The 21,532-nt window shown below is 40.6% G+C and overlaps 1 protein-coding gene across 1 annotated transcript in view; it reads left to right on the top strand.

Moving 5' to 3' along the window:
• Nucleotides 1-21,532, top strand: part of LOC128696601 (sodium-coupled monocarboxylate transporter 1) — a 348,670-nt gene that overhangs the window by 136,152 nt on the left and 190,986 nt on the right. The window contains exon 6 of the mRNA XM_070094645.1: nucleotides 21,211-21,429. Within this exon, the coding sequence (XP_069950746.1) occupies nucleotides 21,211-21,429 (219 nt within the window). The remainder of the gene's footprint in view (nucleotides 1-21,210; nucleotides 21,430-21,532) is intronic.

The following is a 21,532-nucleotide window of genomic DNA, read 5'->3' as shown; positions in this document are numbered from 1 at the left end:
CTTCTTTTACATACACGACCTAACTCATTCACCAACTTCTACAACTTCTCTCCAGAATCTCCCAAAACCAGTGTCATCAACAAAGAGCAACTCTGACAACTCTCACTTTCCATTAGATTCTCTATCTTTTAACACCACGCCTCTTCCCATCACCTGAACATTCACTTCTCTTACAACCCCATCTATAAATATATTGAGCAACCACGGTGACATCACACATCCTTGTTATCTAAGGCCTACTTTTACTGGGAAATAATCTCCCTCTCTCCTACATACTCTAACCTGAGCCTCACTTTCCTTGTAAAACCTCTACATCGCTTTCAGTATCCTACCTCCTATTCCATACATTTGCAAAATCTGCCACATTGTACCCCTATCCTCCCTGTCATATGCCTTTTCCAAATCCACAAATGCCACAAAAACCTCTTTACCCTCATCTAAATATTGTTCATCTATATATTTCACTGTAAACACTTGGTCTACACACACACCCTATCCTTCCTAAAGCCTCCTTGTTCATCTGCTATCCTACTCTGCGTTTCTCTCTTAATTCTTTCAGTAATTACTCTACCATACACTTTACCAGGTATACTCAACAGACTTATTCCCCTATAATTTTTTGCACTCTCTTTTTATCCCCATTGCCTTTATACAAAGGAACTATGCATGCTCTCTGCCAATCCCTAAGTACCTATATATATATATATATATATATATATATATATATATATATATATATATATATATATATATATATATATATATATATATATATGTCGTGCCGAATAGGCAGAACTTGCGATCTTGGCTTAAATAGCAACGCTCATCTTGCCATATAGGACAAGTGAAAATTTGTGTATGCAATAATTTCGCCAAAATCATTCTGAATCTAAGGAAAAAAATATATTTCACTGTGTTTGTTTAGTATTAAATTATTGTAAACAAATCTAAAATATATTTAGTTGGGTTAGGCTAAAATAAATTGCGCTTGTTAAAATAAGGTTAGGTAAGTTTTCTAAGTTCCTTTTGGTGCAAAATTATAAATTTTTACATCAACATTAATGAAAAAAATATATCTTTAAACGTAAACGAGAAATTTTTAGAAAGGACTTAATTTTAAATGAGTTCTTGCTAATTGACCAGTTTTACATATTCGGCACGACATATATATATATATATATTTATATATATATATATATATATATATATATATATATATATATATATATATATATATATATATATATATATATATATAATGTCGTGCCAAATAGGCAGAACTTGCTATTTTGGCTTAAACAGCAACGCTCAGCTTGCCATATAAGACAAGTGAAAATTTGTGTATGCAATAATTTCGCCAAAATCATTCTGAACCTAACGAAAAAAAATATATTTCACTGTGTTTGTTTAGTATTAAATTACTGTAAACAAATCTAAAATATATTTAGTTGGGTTAGGCTAAAATAAATTGTTCTTGTTATAATAAGGTTAGGTAAGTTTTCTAAGACTCTTTTGGTGCAAAATTATAGATTTTTACATAATCACTAATGAAAAAAATATATGTTTAAATGTATAAGAGAAAATTTTAGAAAGGACTTAATTTTAAATGAGTTCTTGCTAATTGAAAAGTTTTACGTATTCGGCACGACATATATATATATATATATATATATATATATATATATATATATATATATATATATATATATATATATATATATATATATATATATATATATATATGTATAAGTAGTGATGAAGGCATCTCAGTGGCTCATTCTACAGAGTGGCTCCCACAGTATGGCTCCTGAAAGGGCTGCAGCTGAGTGGCTCATTCCTGAGTGGCTCCTTTTCACACCTATATGCTAATGACCTTTTTCACACCTATATGCTAATGACCTTGACCCCACCCACGACCCCACCCACGACCCCACCCACGAACCCCACCCACGACCCCACCCACGACCCCACCCACGACCTCACCCACGACCCCACCCACGACCCCCACCCACGAACCCCACCCACAAACCCCACCCGCGCCCCCACCCGCCCTCCGCCCTCGCGCCCGCCCATGCCCCCACGACCCCCCACCCACGCCCCCTGTGCCCCCCACGCCCGCGCCCCTGCGCCCCCACGAACTCCCACCCACGCCCCCCGCGCCCCCCACGCCCGCGCCCCCGCGCCCCCACGACCCCCCCATCCGCGCCCCCCCACGACCCCCCCACCTGCCCCTGCCCTCACGCCAACCCACTGGCCCCGCTGTGCCCTTGCACCCGCCCGTGCCCTCGCACCCTGCCCCACGCCCCTCGCGCCCGCCCGCGCCTTCTGCTGTGCCTTCTGCAGTGTCGTCCGGATCGCCCCCGCTCCCCGAATTTTTTTCCGATTTTTTCGAATTTTTTTTGAATTTCATTTTATTGTGCTCTCCATTTCCTCGAATCAAGTTTTTTGGATTGCCCCTCCCACTTTCACCCCCACCCCAAATTTTTTCGATTTTTTTTCTCGATAATACAAAGTCTCCATCTCCTCGGATCAAGTTTTCCTCGATATCAAAGACTCCAATTCCTCGGATCAAATTTTTCGCGAAATCAAAGTCTCCATCTCCTCGGATCAAGTTTTCTCGATATCAAAGACTCCAATTCCTCGGATCAAATTTTTCTCGAAATCAAAGTCTCCATCTCCTTGGATCAAGTTTTCTCGATAATACAAAGACTCCATCTCCTTGGATCAAAGTTTTTCTTGATAATACAAAGATTCCATCTCCTCGGATCAAGTTTTTGGATTCCCCCCCTCTCAGGGTAAGCATTCAAATGAACTCCTCCTATGGGGCATGGTACTCTCTCTTACTACAGGTCTAAACAAGTGTGACATCACCCCACCTGTGTTTAGTCAGCGGTCAGTGGCGTCACGTGATGACCTCACACATACAGGCTGAATCTTGTCGACTTCCCCCTATGTCAGTGACGTCACGTGATGACCTCACACATACAGGCTGAATCTTGTCGACTTCCCCCTATGTCAGTGACGTCACGTGATGACCCCACACACACAGGCTGAATCTTGTTGACTTCCCCCTACACATTTTTCACTCTTAACCCAGGATAATCCAAATAATTTCACATTTTTTTTCGTTAATACCCACAACAATCCACAATTTCTTTACAAAATACAACACAAGTCTAGACATTTTTCTCGTTTTAACTATTTCATCTCAGGTCACTCCCCACGAAGTAACCTTCTCTCTCTCCTCCTCCCCACCCTCCCGAACCCTCACACTCCAACCAACACCTCACAATTTTCACTCATTACCCCCAATTTTTTCTCGTTTTAACTATTTCATCAGAAAGTCACCACAACACTTATAACCACTTTTCGATAAATTCACTAGTCACAATTTTACATATTACGAAGTTAATATGCACACACACCTCACTTTACTTTGAACACCTTCAAAACACTCTCATAAATCATTGGAATACTTACAAAAATACCTTTGAACATTTCCAAACAACACTGAAACACTTCCAAAATATCATTTTGAATACTCCCAAATAAGATTTGACAGCTCTAATTTATCTGCACTTACACATATCATTAAATTACAACTCATCCCCCCAAACTCCTCCCTCAGTCTCCAGACTTCACAACATTATCACAAAAACTAACTCAAACACTTTACTTTGAACATCACCAAAAAACACTATCAATTACCTTTAAATACTCCAAAAACATCATTCGAACACCCCCAAATCACCCCTGAATACTCCCAGAACACCTTCATAAGTACTCTTGCACATCATTTGAACTCCTTCAAAAACACCTTTGAACATTTCCAAACAACACTGAAACACTTCCAAAACACCATTTGAGTACTCCCAAATACACCACTGAATACTAAAAAACACCACTGAATACACTCAAAACACCACCAAAAACACCATAAACTAAGATCAACACCCACATCCCACAACACCCACAACCCACAACACCCACATCCCACAACACCCACAACCCACATCACCCACAACCCACATCACCCACACCCCACAACACACACAACTCACATCACCCACACCCCACAATTTTTTTCTCGTTTTAACTAATTTTATCAGAAAGTCACAACAACAAAAACCCACAACTTATAATCACACCTTTGAATAACCTCAAAACACCATTTGAGTACTCCCAAATACACCACTGAATACTACTAAAACACCACTGAATACACTCAAAACACCACCAAAATCACCATAAACTAAGATCAACACCCACATCCCACAACACCCACAACCCACAACACCTACATCCCACATCACCCAAAACCCACATCACCCACACCCCACAATGTTTTCTCGTTTTAACTAATTTCATCACAAAGTCACAACAACAACACTCACAACACCCGCATCCCACATCACCCACAACCCACATGACCCACTCCCCACAACACCCACAACCCACAATTTTTTTTTCTCGTTTTAACTAATTTCATCAGAAAAAGTCACAACAACCAACTTACAATCACTTTTCAGCATCTCTAGTTCTCTCAGTAGTAGTAACCAGTTACCAGTAACCAGTGTACCAGTAGATGACTCACTACCAACCGTCTCTGCCTGAGTCACTGTCTGTATTCGTATTGTGCTGACCACAGCAGTATTCAAAGACCCCCTCACATATGGGTACTGTGGGCGGCCAGTTAGTTATACGAGAGTGAGCAAGAGAGGCAGGTTCGGCTGTGGTGCCCTTCCACATACTTCAGTTACAATATACGTACTTCCAGCCTACGTGAGTATTTTTACCCAATCCACGTGTTCGAACTCCCACATGATAAATGGTGGCAGCGGAGGGATTGAACTCTTGGATAGTCAAGGTCCATCTGGCTAACCTTCCAGTAGGTTGTTTGTTCTGGAATAAAGGTATCAGTGGAGCATAGTCTGTCAAGACATGAACAGAGTACTGATAAATAATGTCTCAGAAGTGCTTTAAAGACCATACTATTGCTAAAGCTTCTTGCTCAGTTACTGTATAATTACGTTCAGCCTTCGTAAGGACTCGGCTAGCAAATGCAACTGCGTTGTACTTGCCATTGGTCTTCTGAGCTAGTATGGCACCTATGCCAATTGAACTAGCATCAGTTGTCAGATAAAAGGGCTTAGAAAAATCTGGAAATTTCAAAATTGGAGCAGATGTTAGCTTTTCTTTTAGAGTTTGGAATGCTCTTTCTTGACAGAAGGTCCAAACAAAAGGAGCATCTTTCTTAAGCAACTCAGTTAGAGGAGCAGCTATGGAAGAAAAAATTGGCAATGAAAGATCTATAAAAACCTGCTAAGCCCACAAAGGATCTTACGGCATCAGCAGTTTTGGGTGTTGGAAAATTTAGTACTGCAGTTACTTTACTTTGGTCAGTCGTAACCCCTCTAGGAGTGACTACGTGACCAAGAAACTTAATTTCTGATCTGAAAAATTGACATTTAGACAGTTTGATCTTTAAATTGGCTTCTTCAAGCTTACCAAGTACTACATCAAGTCTTTTCAAGTGTGTATCCACGTCTTTAGACATGACGATTACGTCATCTAAGTACACCATAAGTGCATTACCTATGAGACCTCTAAAGATATTAGTCATGAGCCTTGAGAACGTGATAGGGGAGGATCGTAATCCAAACGCCATACGGAAGAAGTGATAATGACCTGTAGGAGTGGAGAATGCAGTTAGCTCTTGGCTGTCCTCGTGAAGAGGGACTTGCCAAAACCCTTGTAACAAATCCAGGGTTGAAAAGACTTTGTTATCTCTGATGTTACGTAAAAGATCACCCAGTACAGGAAGTGGGAAGCGATCTGGAATAGTTTTCGCATTTAACTTCCTAAAGTCAATCACTGGGCGCCAAGTACCATCCTTCTTAGGTACTAGGATCAAGGGTGCATTCCAAGGTGAATTGCTAGCTGCAATAACTCCATCATCAAGCATTTGATTGATCAATTCTTCTGCGACAGCAACTTGTGAATGAGGCATTCTGTACGCAGGTATATAGATAGGTCTAGTACCAGGTTCAAGTGGAATACGATGGGACAATAAGTTCGTTATACCCATCTTCTCACCTGGTAAGGCAATGGCTTTGCGACGTTTGTTCAACAGAGTCAACAAACGCTTGACTTCATCTGGGAAGTCAGTGGGAGCTAAGTCTTTCTCCTCAACTGGTGGAACAGATTGATCCAGTGAAGTGGATGAGGTCTCCCCGGTAGAAATAGCACCGACCCACTGGTCAGGTGACAACTCATCCTCTACCTGAACAGGGTAAGGATAGTGAACAAGGTCAACAAGATTGGTATTTGCTCTGAGGCGAACACTGTGACCAGAAGTGTTGGCTAGGAAGAAATGGATCTTACTATCTCTTACAACATGTAAGGATGGTTCAACAAATAGACCTTTTACTTTGCAGGAATCACTGTCAACTAGGACGTTATCACCATCTGGAACACTAGGAACAACTACAGACACTCTAGTGAGAGCACTAGCCGCAACAGAGACGTCTTTCTGCAGACGGCATGTGACATCAACAAGAGATGGCATTACTAGTTTCAAGTAATCGTTTTCTGACAAGGCATCCCCTGTGGAGAAACTACTACTCGAACTAGCAGTCATTGCAAGGATAGGTTGTGCACTCAAGGCAGTCTGAGTGTCCTCGGACACTTGAGGCAACGGACTATCCTGCAAGTCTGAAGGTATAGGTGGAACACTGATGGGAGTGACAGAATTACCAGTGCTTGACCGCTTGGGTACGCTACTGGAGAATGCATTGCCTTGTAAGGACTTAATCCGTACATCATACTCTGCAGCAGTATGACAGATTTCTGATCCAAGCTGGTAACCCCAGAATGGAACGATCAAGTCATCAATTTGGGCATGCCATCGGTACGGGTCGAGCACAATGCGTAAGTCTCGCATGGAAGCAAATCCCAGTAGAAGGTCACCAGGGAAAGTAATCTGGTCGACAACAAGGAAGGAAGCAGTGAACTCTCTACCTTGGATAGAAAAGGTTAGGGAAGTCCGACCTCGGACACGCAGGTGAGAACCAGCTACTCCACTAAGGGAGGACACATGAGTCGGTTCTACGAGAAGGACATGTCGTAACTGCTTATCCTTAAACAAACTAGACCTAATAATATTGACTTGCGCACCAGAGTCCATGAACAAATGAACGGGCGCATTATGAACAGATGCTTGCACTATAGGGCCTATGGTTGCATTGGAAGTTATGTGCAAACAAAAAGGTGGATTGTCATCAGAAAAGACTTGTTCCACTTCATCCCCAAAATCATCTACGTCAGAGACATGTGAAGCAACATCATCAGCAGGATTGTCATTCTCGAGACTGCTTAAGGCTTCAAAGGAATTGTGAACGGGGATGGTGTACTCATTATCACCTACTGTCACCATGGGACGGTTTGACTGGGGCGCTCGAATTCCCCCGAATTGGAAGAATGAACCTGGTTCTGGTTATTTTGAGAATTGGAAGAATGAGCCTGGTTCTGGTTATTTTGAGAACCACGATATCTGTTTCCTCTACGGGTTCTGCGGTTGGAACGGCCACGGAAAGACCTAGAGTACTGAAGGTTATAGAGAGCATTGCACTCAGATGTGTCATGTCCATGTATTCTATGATAAGTACAGTAGGGAAGATCTGGGTACTCATCATCAGTACGACGTCTCTTAGGGTAACTATCAGGACAATTAATTGCAATATGGCCACGGAAACCACAGCTGTAACAAGTCCTAGTTTTATCATGTGGGAGTTCGAACACGTGGATTGGGTAAAAATACTCACGTAGGCTGGAAGTACGTATATTGTAACTGAAGTATGTGGAAGGGCGCCACAGCCGAACCTGCCTCTCTTGCTCACTCTCGTATAACTAACTGGCCGCCCACAGTACCCATATGTGAGGGGGTCTTTGAATACTGCTGTGGTCAGCACAATATGAATACAGACAGTGACTCAGGCAGAGATGGTTGGTAGTGAGTCATCTACTGGTACACTGGTTACTGGTAACTGGTTACTACTACTGAGAGTTCGACAGCAACACCCACAAACCCACAACACCCACATCCCACATCACCCACAACCCACATCACCCACACCCCACAACACCCACAACCCACAATTTTTTTTTCTCGTTTTAACTAATTTCATCAGAAAAAGTCACAACAACCAACTTACAATCACTTTTCAGCATCTCTAGTTCGACAACAGCACCCACAATCCACAACACACACATCCCACAACACCCACATCCCACAACTCACAATTTTTTTCACGTTTCAACTAATTTCATCAGAAAAAAAGTCACAACAACAACACACAACTTATAACTACTTTTTCGGTATCTCTAGTTCGACAACAACACCCACAACACCCACATCCCACAACACCCACATCCCACAATTTTTTCTCGTTTTAACTAATTTCATCAGAAAAAGTCACATCAACAACCCACAACTTATAACCACTTTTCAGCATCTCTAGTTCGACAACAACACCCACAACCCACAACACCCACATCCCACAACACCCACATCCCACATCACCCACACCCCCACAACAACTACCCACAACTTATAACCACTTTTGTCGGTAACTCTAGTTCGACAACAACACCCACAACCCACAACACCCACAACACCCACAACCCACAATTTTTTCTCGTTTTAACTAATTTCATCAGAAAAAGTCACATCAACAGCCCACAACTTATAACTACTTTTCAGCATCTCTAGTTCGACAACAACACCCACAACCCACAACACCCACATCCCACAACACCCACATCCCACATCACCCACACCCCCACAACAACTACCCACAACTTATAACCACTTTTCTCGGTATCTCTAGTTCGACAACAACACCCACAACCCACAACACCCACAACCCATAATTTTTTTCTCGTTTTAACTAATTTCATCAGAAAAAGTCACATCAACAACCCACAACTTATAACCACTTTATCGACATCACTAGTTCGACAACAACACCCACAACCACCAACACCCCACAACCCACATTTTTTTCTCGTTTTAACTAATTTCATCAGAAAAAGTCACAAAAACAACCCACTTATATAATCTTTTTTGATATCTCTAGTTCGACTACATTACCCACAACCCTCATCAATTACCAATTTATTCACAATTTTTTTTCCCCTTCTTTTTACTGAATCTTAAATGTAATACACATTCCTCTTTACATTACTAAAATTCTAATAAAATCCTCTCCATACCCATCTCCTTGTATCCACATAAATTGATATTATACTCGCATCAACTAATCTCACTACCCAACTATTGCGACATGTTTCAACGCCCTCCATTCTTTTCCAATATATCATAACTTTTCAATTCTATAATTTCTTTTTAAAATATTCACACATTACCTTTATTTTCAGTAAAATCTTCCCATATTTCATTAAATTTCTAATACAACCCTCCCAATACCCCTCTCCATCTCACCCGCATTTCTTCACATCCACTCACCCATCTCCCAACACACCTCTTCTGAACACACACAAAAATCACATTTCACATCCACAAATGCATCTCATCACCCATCTCAAATCCACTAAAATCACTGTAACCAAGATATTCACAAAACTCTATGACCACCTAACACACACACACACACACACACACACACACACACACACACACACACACACACACACCTCACTTTACTTTGAACACCTTCAAAACACTCTCATACATCATTTGAGACCACCTTTTCTCAATATCTCTCATCCACAACCTTTATCATCTCACTACAGAACAACCCCAAGATTACTTCGAACACTCTCATAAATCATTTGAATACTCACATAAACACCTTTGAACATTTCCAAACAACACTGAAGCACTTACAAAATATCATTTTGATTACTCCCAAATAAGATTTATCATCTCTAATTTATCTACACTTACACATTTCATTAACTGAAATTACAACACATCCACCATACTACTCCCTCAGTCTCCAGACTTTACAACATTAACACAAAAACTAACTCAGACACTTATGAGATGAGACATTTTACCAAAACTAACACAAACACATATCTGCTATATCTCCAATATCTAAGATCACCACAATCAAGACGTTTGCCAAATTCTATAACCCCACCACTAAGATCACACATTTTTTTGTACACATTCTCTTAAAACATCATCATAACGAAGATCACTAAAACTATCTATACTTTTACTAAGATCACATAACATTTTGTCTTCTCTAACTCACCCACCAATTCACATTCTCATTCACACTTACACATTTCATTAACAGAAATTACATCACATCCACCAAACTCCTCCCTCATTCTCCAGACTTTTCAACATTAGCACAAAAAAAAAATAACTCATACACTTATGACATGAGACATTACCATATCTAACACACTGACTAACTTTGAACCAACTCTGAACACCACTGATCATCTTCAAAAAATACTCTGCACATCATTTGAACACCTTCAAAAAACACCATCAAACACCTCCGAATACTCCCAAAACACTACTGATTACTACCAAATCACCACTGAATACTACCAAATGTCCGTGAAAATCACCAGAAACTAAGTTTAACATTACCATCTAACATCCTTTTTTAAGAAATCCTCTCAAATCACTATAACCAAGAACTCCCTCCCCATTTGGCGCGTAAAAAAAAAAAAAGCATGAACACAAACCTAATACGCAAACACTTAGTACATGATCACCATCAACTGAAAACATATCTTGTACACACACATATTGTATGACAACCACCAACTACAATCACCCATGTTCACTTACCTCAAAAATCACTGATATCACAGAAAACACTCATTTTTATAAACATTTCACACACAAAAAAAATCATATTTGACAATATCTAAGCGCACTCACCTCACTACCACCAACACACGATGTCACACCTCACAGGACCGACGAGCTCACCTCCAGTGACGTCACACTCCCATTGTGTTACTTGGTGGTTGGTAACATCACACCCAACCCACCTTGTTTCAACCTGTTGTACCCTACATTATCTAAGAACACTATATCCAAGACGATTACCAGATTTTATGACCCCACCACCAAGATCACAGAAAACACACATTTTTATAATTATTCACACAAAAATCACGATCACCAATTACATATCATATTTACCGTCATCTATCAACACTCATCACCAAGATCACCAAAAATCTAAGATCTTGCATCTCAAAACTACTATGATCACTGAAAACACTTATTTTTTAAACATTCGCACAAAAATAAGACATACACAAAAATACCACAACACTTCCACCAACATCTATAACATAACATGAGCACTATAACATATCACTATCACAAAAAATATAATACACAGACACCCACATCTTATACATTTCAATCACAAATTTAAGGCATGAGACATACACACCAAATCTAAGACATTCACCTCCAACTAAGACATACACATCTTAACTAAGACATACACCAAAAACCTATACTTGACATATTGCGGTATGAATATTCATACCCCATTTATGTTGCATATCACATTTCCTCATCCACATCATCCCTAAAACATCCTTCCTTATTCATTCCATATATCTCCTAGAGTTGTTTTAACCCCGACGGGCCCATCACGACGTAGGAGCCAGAGCAACCATCACCATTCCAATACCACCTACTACACTCTGGCTCCTAATGTCATGATGGGCCGTCGGGGTTAAAACAACTCTAGGAGATATATGGAATGAATAAGGAAGGATGTTTTAGGGATGATGTGGATGAGGAAATGTGATATGCAACATAAATGCGGTATGAATATTCATACCGCAATATGTCAAGTATAGGTTTTTGGTGTATGTCTTAGTTAAGATGTGTATGTCTTATTTGGAGGTGAATGTCTTAGATTTGGTGTGTATGTCTCATGTCTTAAATTTGTGATTGAAATGTATAAGATGTGGGTGTCTGTGTATTATTTTTTTTGTGATAGTGATATGTTATAGTGCTCATGTTATGTTATAGATGTTGGTGGAAGTGTTGTGGTATTTTTGTGTATGTCTTATTTTTGTGCGAATGTTTAAAAAAAAAGTGTTTTCAGTGATCATAGTAGTTTTGAGATGAATGATCTTAGATTTTTGGTGATCTTGGTGATGAGTGTTGATAGATGACGGTAAACATGATATGGAATTGGTGATCGTGATTTTTGTGTGAATAATTATAAAAATGTGTGTTTTCTGTGATCTTGGTGGTGGGGTCATAAAATCTGGTAATCGTCTTGGATATAGTGTTCTTAGATAATGTAGGGTACAACAGGTTGAAACAAGGTAGGTTGGGTGTGATGTTACCAACCGCCAAGTAACACAATGGGAGTGTGACGTCACTGGAGGTGAGCTCGTCGGTCCTGTGAGGTGTGACATCGTGTGTTGGTGGTAGTGAGGTGAGTGCGCTTAGATATTGTCAAATATGATTTTTTGTGTGTGAAATGTTTATAAAAATGAGTGTTTTCTGTGATATTAGTGATTTTTGAGGTAAGTGAACATGGGTGATTGTAGTTGGTGGTTGTCTTAGAATATGTGTGTGTACAAGATATGTTTTCAGTTGATGGTGATCATGTACTAAGTGTTTGCGTATTAGGTTTGTGTTCATGCTTTTTTTTTATGCGCCAAATGGGGAGGGAGTTCTTGGTTATAGTGATTTGAGGGGATTTCTATAAAAAGGATGTTAGATGGTGATGTTAAACTTAGTTTCTGGCGATTTTGACGGTGATTTGGTAGTATTCAGTGGTGAATTGGTAGTAATCAGTAGTGTTTTGTGAGTATTCGGAGGTGTTTGATGGTGTTTTTTGAAGGTGTTCAAATGATGTGCAGAGTATTTTTTGAAGATGATCAGTGGCGTTCAGAGTTGGTTCAAAGTTAGTCAGTGTGTTAGATATGGTAATGTCTCATGTCATAAGTGTACGAGTTATTTTTTTTTTGTGCTAATGTTGAAAAGTCTGGAGAATGAGGGAGGAGTTTGGTGGATGTGATGTAATTTCGGTTAATGAAATGTGTAAGTGTGAATGAGAATGTGAATTGGTGAGTGAGTTAGAGAAGACAAAATGTTATGTCATCTTAGTAAAAGTTTTAGTGATCTTCGTTATGATGATGTTTTAAGAGAATGTGTACAAAAAAAAAAATGTGTGATCTTAGTGGTGGGGTTATAGAATTTGGCAAACGTCTTGATTGTGGTGATCTTAGTTATTGGAGATATAGCAGATATGTGTTTGTGTTAGTTTTGGTAAAATGTCTCATGTCATAAGTGTCTGAGTTAGTTTTTGTGTTAATGTTGTAAAGTCTGGAGACTGAGGGAGTAGTATGGTGGATGTGTTGTAATTTCAGTTAATGAAATGTGTAAGTGTAGATAAATTAGAGATGATAAATCTTATTTGGGAGTAATCAAAATGATATTTTGTAAGTGCTTCAGTGTTGTTTGGAAATGTTCAAAGGTGTTTATGTGAGTATTCAAATGATTTATGAGAGTGTTCGAAGTAATCTTGAGGTTGTTCTGTAGTGAGATGATAAAGGTTGTGGATGAGAGATATTGACAAAAGGTGGTCTCAAATGATGTATGAGAGTGTTTTGAAGGTGTTCAAAGTAAAGTGAGGTGTGTGCGTGTGTGTGTGTGTGTGTGTGTGTGTGTGTGTGTGTGTGTGTGTGTGTGTGTTTGTGTGTGTGTGTGTGTGTGTGTGTGTGTGTGTGTGTGTTTGTGTGTGTGTGTGTGTGTGTGTGTGTGTGTGTGTGTGTGTGTGTGTGTGTTTGTGTGTGTGTGTGTGTTTGTGTGTGTGTTTGTGTGTGTGTGTGTGTGTGTGTGTGTGTGTGTGTGTGTGTTTGTGTGTGTGTGTGTGTGTGTGTGTGTGTGTGTGTGTGTGTGTGTGTGTGTGTGTTAGGTGGTCATAGAGTTTTGTGAATATCTTGGTTACAGTGATTTTAGTGGATTTGAGATGGGTGATGAGATGCATTTGTGGATGTGAAATGTGATTTTTGTGTGTGTTCAGAAGAGGTGTGTTGGGAGATGGGTGAGTGGATGTGAAGAAATGCGGGTGAGATGGAGATGGGTATGGGGAGGGTTGTATTAGAAATTTAATGAAATATGGGGAGATTTTACTGAAAATAAAGGTAATGAGTGAATATTTTAAAAAGAAATTATAGAATTGAAAAGTTATGATATATTGGAAAATAATGGAGGGTGTTGAAACATGTCGCAATAGTTGGGTAGTGAGATTAGTTGTTGTGAGTATAATATCAATTTATGTGGATACAAGGACATGGGTATGGAGAGGATTTTATTAGAATTTTAGTAATGTAAAGAGGAATGTGTATTACATTTAAGATTCAGTAAAAAGAAGGGGAAAAAAATTGTGAATAAATTGGTAATTGATGAGGGTTGCGGGTAATGTAGTCGAACTAGAGATATCAAAAAAGATGATATAAGTGGGTTGTTTTTGTGACTTTTTCTGATGAAATTAGTTAAAACGAGAAAAAAAAATTGTGGGTTGTTGGTGTTATGGGAGTTGTGGGTGTTGTGGGTGTTGTGGGTGTTGTGGGTTGTGGGTGATGTTGTCGAACTAGAGATACCGAAAAAAGTGGTTATAAGTTGTGGGTAGTTGTTGTGGGGGTGTGGGTGATGTGGGATGTGGGTGTTGTGAGATGTGGGTGTTGTGGGTTGTGGGTGTTGTTGTCGAACTAGAGATGCTGAAAAGTGATTATAAGTTGTGGGCTGTTGATGTGACTTTTTCTGATGAAATTAGTTAAAACGAGAAAAAATTGTGGGTTGTGGGTGTTGTGGGTGTTGTGGGTTGTGGGTGATGTTGTCGAACTAGAGATACCGAAAAAAGTGGTTATAAGTTGTGGGTAGTTGTTGTGGGGGTGTGGGTGATGTGGGATGTGGGTGTTGTGAGATGTGGGTGTTGTGGGTTGTGGGTGTTGTTGTCGAACTAGAGATGCTGAAAAGTGATTATAAGTTGTGGGCTGTTGATGTGACTTTTTCTGATGAAATTAGTTAAAACGAGAAAAAATTGTGGGTTGTGGGTGTTGTGGGTGTTGTGGGTTGTGGGTGTTGTTGTCGAACTAGAGTTACCGAAAAAAGTGGTTATAAGTTGTGGGTAGTTGTTGTGGGGGTGTGGGTGATGTGGGATGTGGGTGTTGTGAGATGTGGGTGTTGTGGGTTGTGGGTGTTGTTGTCGAACTAGAGATGCGGAAAAGTGGTTATAAGTTGTGGGTTGTTGTTGTGACTTTTTTTCTGATGAAATTAGTTAAAACGTGAAAAAAAATTGTGGGTTGTGGGATGTGTGTGTTGTGGGTTTGTGGGTGTTGTTGTCGAACTAGAGATTCTGAAAAGTGATTGTAAGTTGGTTGTTGTGACTTTTTCTGACGAAATTAGTTAAAACGAGAAAAAAAAATTGTGGGTTGTGGGTGTTGTGGGGTGTGGGTGATGTGGGTTGTGGGTGATGTGGGATGTGGGTGTTGTGGGTGTTGTTGTTGTGACTTTGTGATGAAATTAGTTAAAACGACAAAAAATTGTGGGGTGTGGGTGATGTGGGTTGTGGGTGTTGTGGGTTGTGGGTGTTGTGGGTGTGGGTGATGTGGGTTGTGGGTGTTGTGGGATGTGGGTGTTGTGGGTTGTGGGTGTTGTGGGTGTGGGTGATGTGGGTTGTGGGTGTTGTGGGCGTGGGTGATGTGGGTTGTGGGTGTTGTGGGATGTGGGTGTTGTGGGTTGTGGGTGTTGTGGGTTGTGGGTGTTGTGGGTGTGGGTGATGTGGGTTGTGGGTGATGTGGGATGTGGGTGTTGTGGGTTGTGGGTGTTGTGGGTTGTGGGTGTTGTGGGTGTGGGTGATGTGGGTTGTGGGTGTTGTGGGATGTGGGTGTTGTGGGTTGTGGGTGTTGTGGGATGTGGGTGTTGATCTTAGTTTATGGTGTTTTTGGTGGTGTTTTGAGTGTATTCAGTGGTGTTTTTTAGTATTCAGTGGTGTATTTGGGAGTACTCAAATGGTGTTTTGGAAGTGTTTCAGTGTTGTTTGGAAATGTTCAAAGGTGTTTTTGAAGGAGTTCAAATGATGTGCAAGAGTACTTATGAAGGTGTTCTGGGAGTATTCAGAAGTTATTTGGGGGTGTTCGAATGATGTTTTTGGAGTATTTAAAGGTAATTGATGGTGTTTTTTTGGTGATGTTCAAAGTAAAGTGTTTGAGTTAGTTTTTGTGATAATGTTGTGAAGTCTGGAGACTGAGGGAGGAGTTTGGGGGGATGAGTTGTAATTTAATGATATGTGTAAGTGCAGATAAATTAGAGCTGTCAAATCTTATTTGGGAGTATTCAAAATGATATTTTGGAAGTGTTTCAGTGTTGTTTGGAAATGTTCAAAGGTATTTTTGTGAGTATTCCAATGATTTATGAGAGTGTTTTGAAGGTGTTCAAAGTAAAGTGAGGTGTGTGTGCATATTAACTTCGTAATATGTAAAATTGTGACTAGTGAATTTATCGAAAAGTGGTTATAAGTGTTGTGGTGACTTTCTGATGAAATAGTTAAAACGAGAAAAAATTGGGGGTAATGAGTGAAAATTGTGAGGTGTTGGTTGGAGTGTGAGGGTTCGGGAGGGTGGGGAGGAGGAGAGAGAGAAGGTTACTTCGTGGGGAGTGACCTGAGATGAAATAGTTAAAACGAGAAAAATGTCTAGACTTGTGTTGTATTTTGTAATGAAATTGTGGATTGTTGTGGGTATTAACGAAAAAAATGTGAAATTATTTGGATTATCCTGGGTTAAGAGTGAAAAATGTGTAGGGGGAAGTCGACAAGATTCAGCCTGTGTGTGTGGGGTCATCGCGTGACGTCACTGACATAGGGGGAAGTCGACAAGATTCAGCCTGTATGTGTGAGGTCATCACGTGACGTCACTGACATAGGGGGAAGTCGACAAGATTCAGCCTGTATGTGTGAGGTCATCACGTGACGTCACTGACATAGGGGGAAGTCGACAAGATTCAGCCTGTATGTGTGAGGTCATCACGTGACGTCACTGACCGCCGAGTAAACACAGGTGGGGTGACGTCACACTTGTTTAGACCTGTAGTAAGAGAGAGTACCATGCCCCATAGGAGGAGTTCATTTGAATGCTTACCCTGAGAGGGGGTAATCCAAAAACTTGATCCGAGGAGATGGAGTCTTTGTATTATCGAGAAAAACTTTGATCCAAGGAGATGGAGTCTTTGTATTATCGAGAAATGCTTGATCCAAGGAGATGGAGACTTTGATTTCGAGAAAAATTTGATCCGAGGAATTGGAGTCTTTGTATTATCGAGAAAACTTGATCCAAGGAGATGGAGACTTTGATTTCGAGAAAAATTTGATCCGAGGAATTGGAGTCTTTGATATCGAGAAAAACTTGATCCGAGGAGATGGAGACTTTGATTTCGAGAAAAATTTGATCCGAGGAATTGGAGTCTTTGATATCGAGGAAAACTTGATCCGAGGAGATGGAGACTTTGTATTATCGAGAAAAAAAAAATTCGAAAAAATTTGGGGTGGGGGTGAAAGTGGGAGGGGCAATCCAAAAAACTTGATTCGAGGAAGTGGAGAGCACAATAAAATGAAATTCAATAAAAAATCGAAAAAAATCGGAAAAAAATTCGGGGAGCTGGGGCGATCCGGACGACGCTGCAGAAGGCGCAGCAGAAGGCGCGGGCGGGCGCGAGGGCGCGGCTGGGCCGGTGGGTCGGCGCGAGGGCAGGGGTGGGTGGGGGGGATCGTGGGGGGGTGCGGGTGGGGGGGTCGTGGGGGCGCGGGGGCGCGGGCGTGGGGGGCGCTGGGGACATGGGTGGGAGTTCGTGGGGGCGTGGGGGCGCGGGCGTGGGGGGCGCAGGGGGCGTGGGTGGGGGGTCGTGGGTGCACAGGTGGGTGCAAGGGTGGGAGGTGGGTGGTTACAGGAAAGTGGGTGCAGGAGGGATGAGGAGTGATTGGTGGAATGATGATGTAAATTGAGTAGTAAGGGAGAAAAAGTTAGCATATGAGAAGTTTTTACAAAGTAGAAGTGATGCAAGGAGGGAAGAGTATATGAAGAAAAAGAGAGAGGTTAAGAGAGTGGTGAAGCAATATAAAAAGAGAGCAAATGAGAGAGTGGGTGAGATGTTATCAACAAATTTTGTTGAAAATAAGAAAAAGTTTTGGAGTGAGATTAACAAGTTAAGGAAGCCTAGAGAACAAATGGATTTGTCAGTTAAAAATAGGAGAGGAGAGTTATTAAATGGAGAGTTAGAGGTATTGGGAAGATGGAGGGAATATTTTGAGGAATTGTTAAATGTTGATGAAGATAGGGAAGCTGTGATTTCGTGTATAGGGCAAGGAGGAATAACATCTTGTAGGAGTGAGGAAGAGCCAGTTGTGAGTGTGGGGGAAGTTCGTGAGGCAATAGGTAAAATGAAAGGGGGTAAGGCAGCCGGGATTGATGGGATAAAGATAGAAATGTTAAAAGCAGGTGGGGATATAGTTTTGGAGTGGTTGGTGCAATTATTTAATAAATGTATGGAAGAGGGTAAGGTACCTAGGGATTGGCAGAGAGCATGCATAGTTCCTTTGTATAAAGGCAAAGGGGATAAAAGAGAGTGCAAAAATTATAGGGGGATAAGTCTGTTGAGTATACCTGGTAAAGTGTATGGTAGAGTTATAATTGGAAGAATTAAGAGTAAGACGGAGAATAGGATAGCAGATGAACAAGGAGGCTTTAGGAAAGGGGGGGTGTGGACCAGGTGTTTACAGTGAAACATATAAGTGAACAGTATTTAGATAAGGCTAAAGAGGTCTTTGTGGCATTTATGGATTTGGAAAAGGCGTATGACAGGGTGGATAGTGGGGCAATGTGGCAGATGTTGCAAGTGTATGGTGTAGGAGGTAGGTTACTGAGAGCAGTGAAGAGTTTTTACGAGGATAGTGAGGCTCAAGTTAGAGTATGTAGGAAAGAGGGAAATTATTTCCCAGTAAAAGTAGGCCTTAGACAAGGATGTGTGATGTCACCGTGGTTGTTTAATATATTTATAGATGGGGTTGTAAGAGAAGTAAATGCGAGGGTCTTGACAAGAGGCGTGGAGTTAAAAGATAAAGAATCACGCACAAAGTGGGAGTTGTCACAGCTGCTCTTTGCTGATGACACTGTGCTCTTGGGAGATTCTGAAGAGAAGTTGCAGAGATTGGTGGATGAATTTGGTAGGGTGTGCAAAAGAAGAAAATTAAAGGTGAATACAGGAAAGAGTAAGGTTATGAGGATAACAAAAAGATTAGGTGATGAAAGATTGAATATCAGATTGGAGGGAGAGAGTATGGAGGAGGTGAATGTATTCAGATATTTGGGAGTGGACGTGTCAGTGGATGGGTCTATGAAAGATGAGGTGAATCATAGAATTGATGAGGGAAAAAGAGTGAGTGGTGCACTTAGGAGTCTGTGGAGACAAAGAACTTTGTCCTTGGAGGCAAAGAGGGGAATGTATGAGAGTATAGTTTTACCAACGCTCTTATATGGGTGTGAAGCGTGGGTGATGAATGTTGCAGCGAGGAGAAGGCTGGAGGCAGTGGAGATGTCATGTCTGAGGGCAATGTGTGGTGTGAATATAATGCAGAGAATTCGTAGTTTGGAAGTTAGGAGGAGGTGCGGGATTACCAAAACTGTTGTCCAGAGTTCTGAGGAAGGGTTGTTGAGGTGGTTCGGACATGTAGAGAGAATGGAGCGAAACAGAATGACTTCAAGAGTGTATCAGTCTGTAGTGGAAGGAAGGCGGGGTAGGGGTCGGCCTAGGAAAGGTTGGAGAGAGGGGGTAAAGGAGGTTTTGTGTGCGAGGGGCTTGGACTTCCAGCAGGTATGCATGAGCGTGTTTGATAGGAGTGAATGGAGACAAATGGTTTTTAATACTTGACGTGCTGTTGGAGTGTGAGCAAGGTAACATTTATGAGGGGGTTCAGGGAAACCGGCGGGCCGGATTTGAGTCCTGGAGATGGGAAGTACAGTGCCTGCACTCTGAAGGAGGGGTGTTAATGTTGCAGTTTAAAAACTGTAGTGTAAAGCACCCTTCTGGCAAGACAGTGATGGAGTGAATGATGGTGAAAGTTTTTCTTTTTCGGGCCACCCTGCCTTGGTGGGAATCGGCCAGTGTGATAATAAAAATAAAATAATATATATATACATATATATATATATATATATATATATATATATATATATATATATATATATATATATATATATATATATATATATGTGTGTGTGTGTGTGTGTGTGTGTGTGTAAGGAATTCGCAAGAGCAGGCGAAATATTCGCTCTTGCGAATTCCTTGTATTGTTAATATTTCTAGTAAGGCTCATGCATGCAGGGAATGAGATGAAAAGCTGTAAGCCTTCTCTCTGAAAGCTGGCTGCCTTGGATCAAAGTCTAGCGCAAGCTGGACTCCAAGGTATTGGTCCAGTGCGGGTAGATTGGTAAAGCACTGCATACCTTGTTCCAAGGTTCGTAGGTTCGAGTCTCCTTCAGCCAGAGATCAGTGTTTATATATATATATATATATATATATATATATATATATATATATATATATATATATATATATATGTGTGTGTGTGTGTGTGTGTGTGTGTGTGTGTGTATGTCGTGCCGAATAGGCAGAACTTGCGATCTTGGCTTAAATAGCAACGCTTATCTTGCCATACAGGACAAGTGAAAATTTGTTTATGCAATAATTTCGCCAAAATCATTCTTAACCTAACGAAAAAAATATTTTTCACTGTGTTTGTTTAGTATTAAATTATTGTAAACAAATCTAAAATATATTTAGTTGGGTTAGGCTAAAATAAATTGTTCTTGTTATAATAAGGTTAGGTAAGTTTTCTAAGTTCCTTTTGGTACAAAATTATAAATTTTTACATTAACATTAATGAAAAAAATATATCTTTAAAACTATAAGAGAAAATTTTAGAAAGGACTTAATTTTAAGTGAGTTCTTGCTAATTGACCAGTTTTACATATTCGGCACGACATATATATATATATATATATATATATATATATATATATATATATATATATATATATATATATATATATATGTGTGTGTGTGTGTGTGTGTGTGTATCTGAGACTGTCTAATATTTCTTTGTAATTCCCTGTACCTAGGCTGTGTGTCGCCTTCGGTGTGGGGGCGAACTGTTTGTTTCTGCTGTTTTACTATGCTGGTATAGTGGCATATGCCACCTACATGGAGTGTGACCCGCTGATCTCAGGAAGAATCACCTTACGAGACCAGATCCTGCCGTTGTTAGTGATGGACAAGATGCATCACCTCACTGGGTTGTGTGGACTCTTCGTGGCTGCAGTCTATGGTGGCGTACTTAGGTATGCTCTCCTTATGTAGAGTGTGTGTGTGTGTGTATGTGTGTACTCACCTAATTGTGCTCTCCTAATTGTGGTTGCAAGGGTCGAGACTCGGCTCCTTTAC

The sequence above is a fragment of the Cherax quadricarinatus genome, chromosome 47 (assembly GCF_038502225.1).
Source record: "Cherax quadricarinatus isolate ZL_2023a chromosome 47, ASM3850222v1, whole genome shotgun sequence".
Taxonomy (NCBI): domain Eukaryota; kingdom Metazoa; phylum Arthropoda; class Malacostraca; order Decapoda; family Parastacidae; genus Cherax; species Cherax quadricarinatus.
The sequence above is the reverse complement of the archived record's forward strand: the minus strand, read 5'-3'. Positions and strand labels throughout refer to the sequence as shown.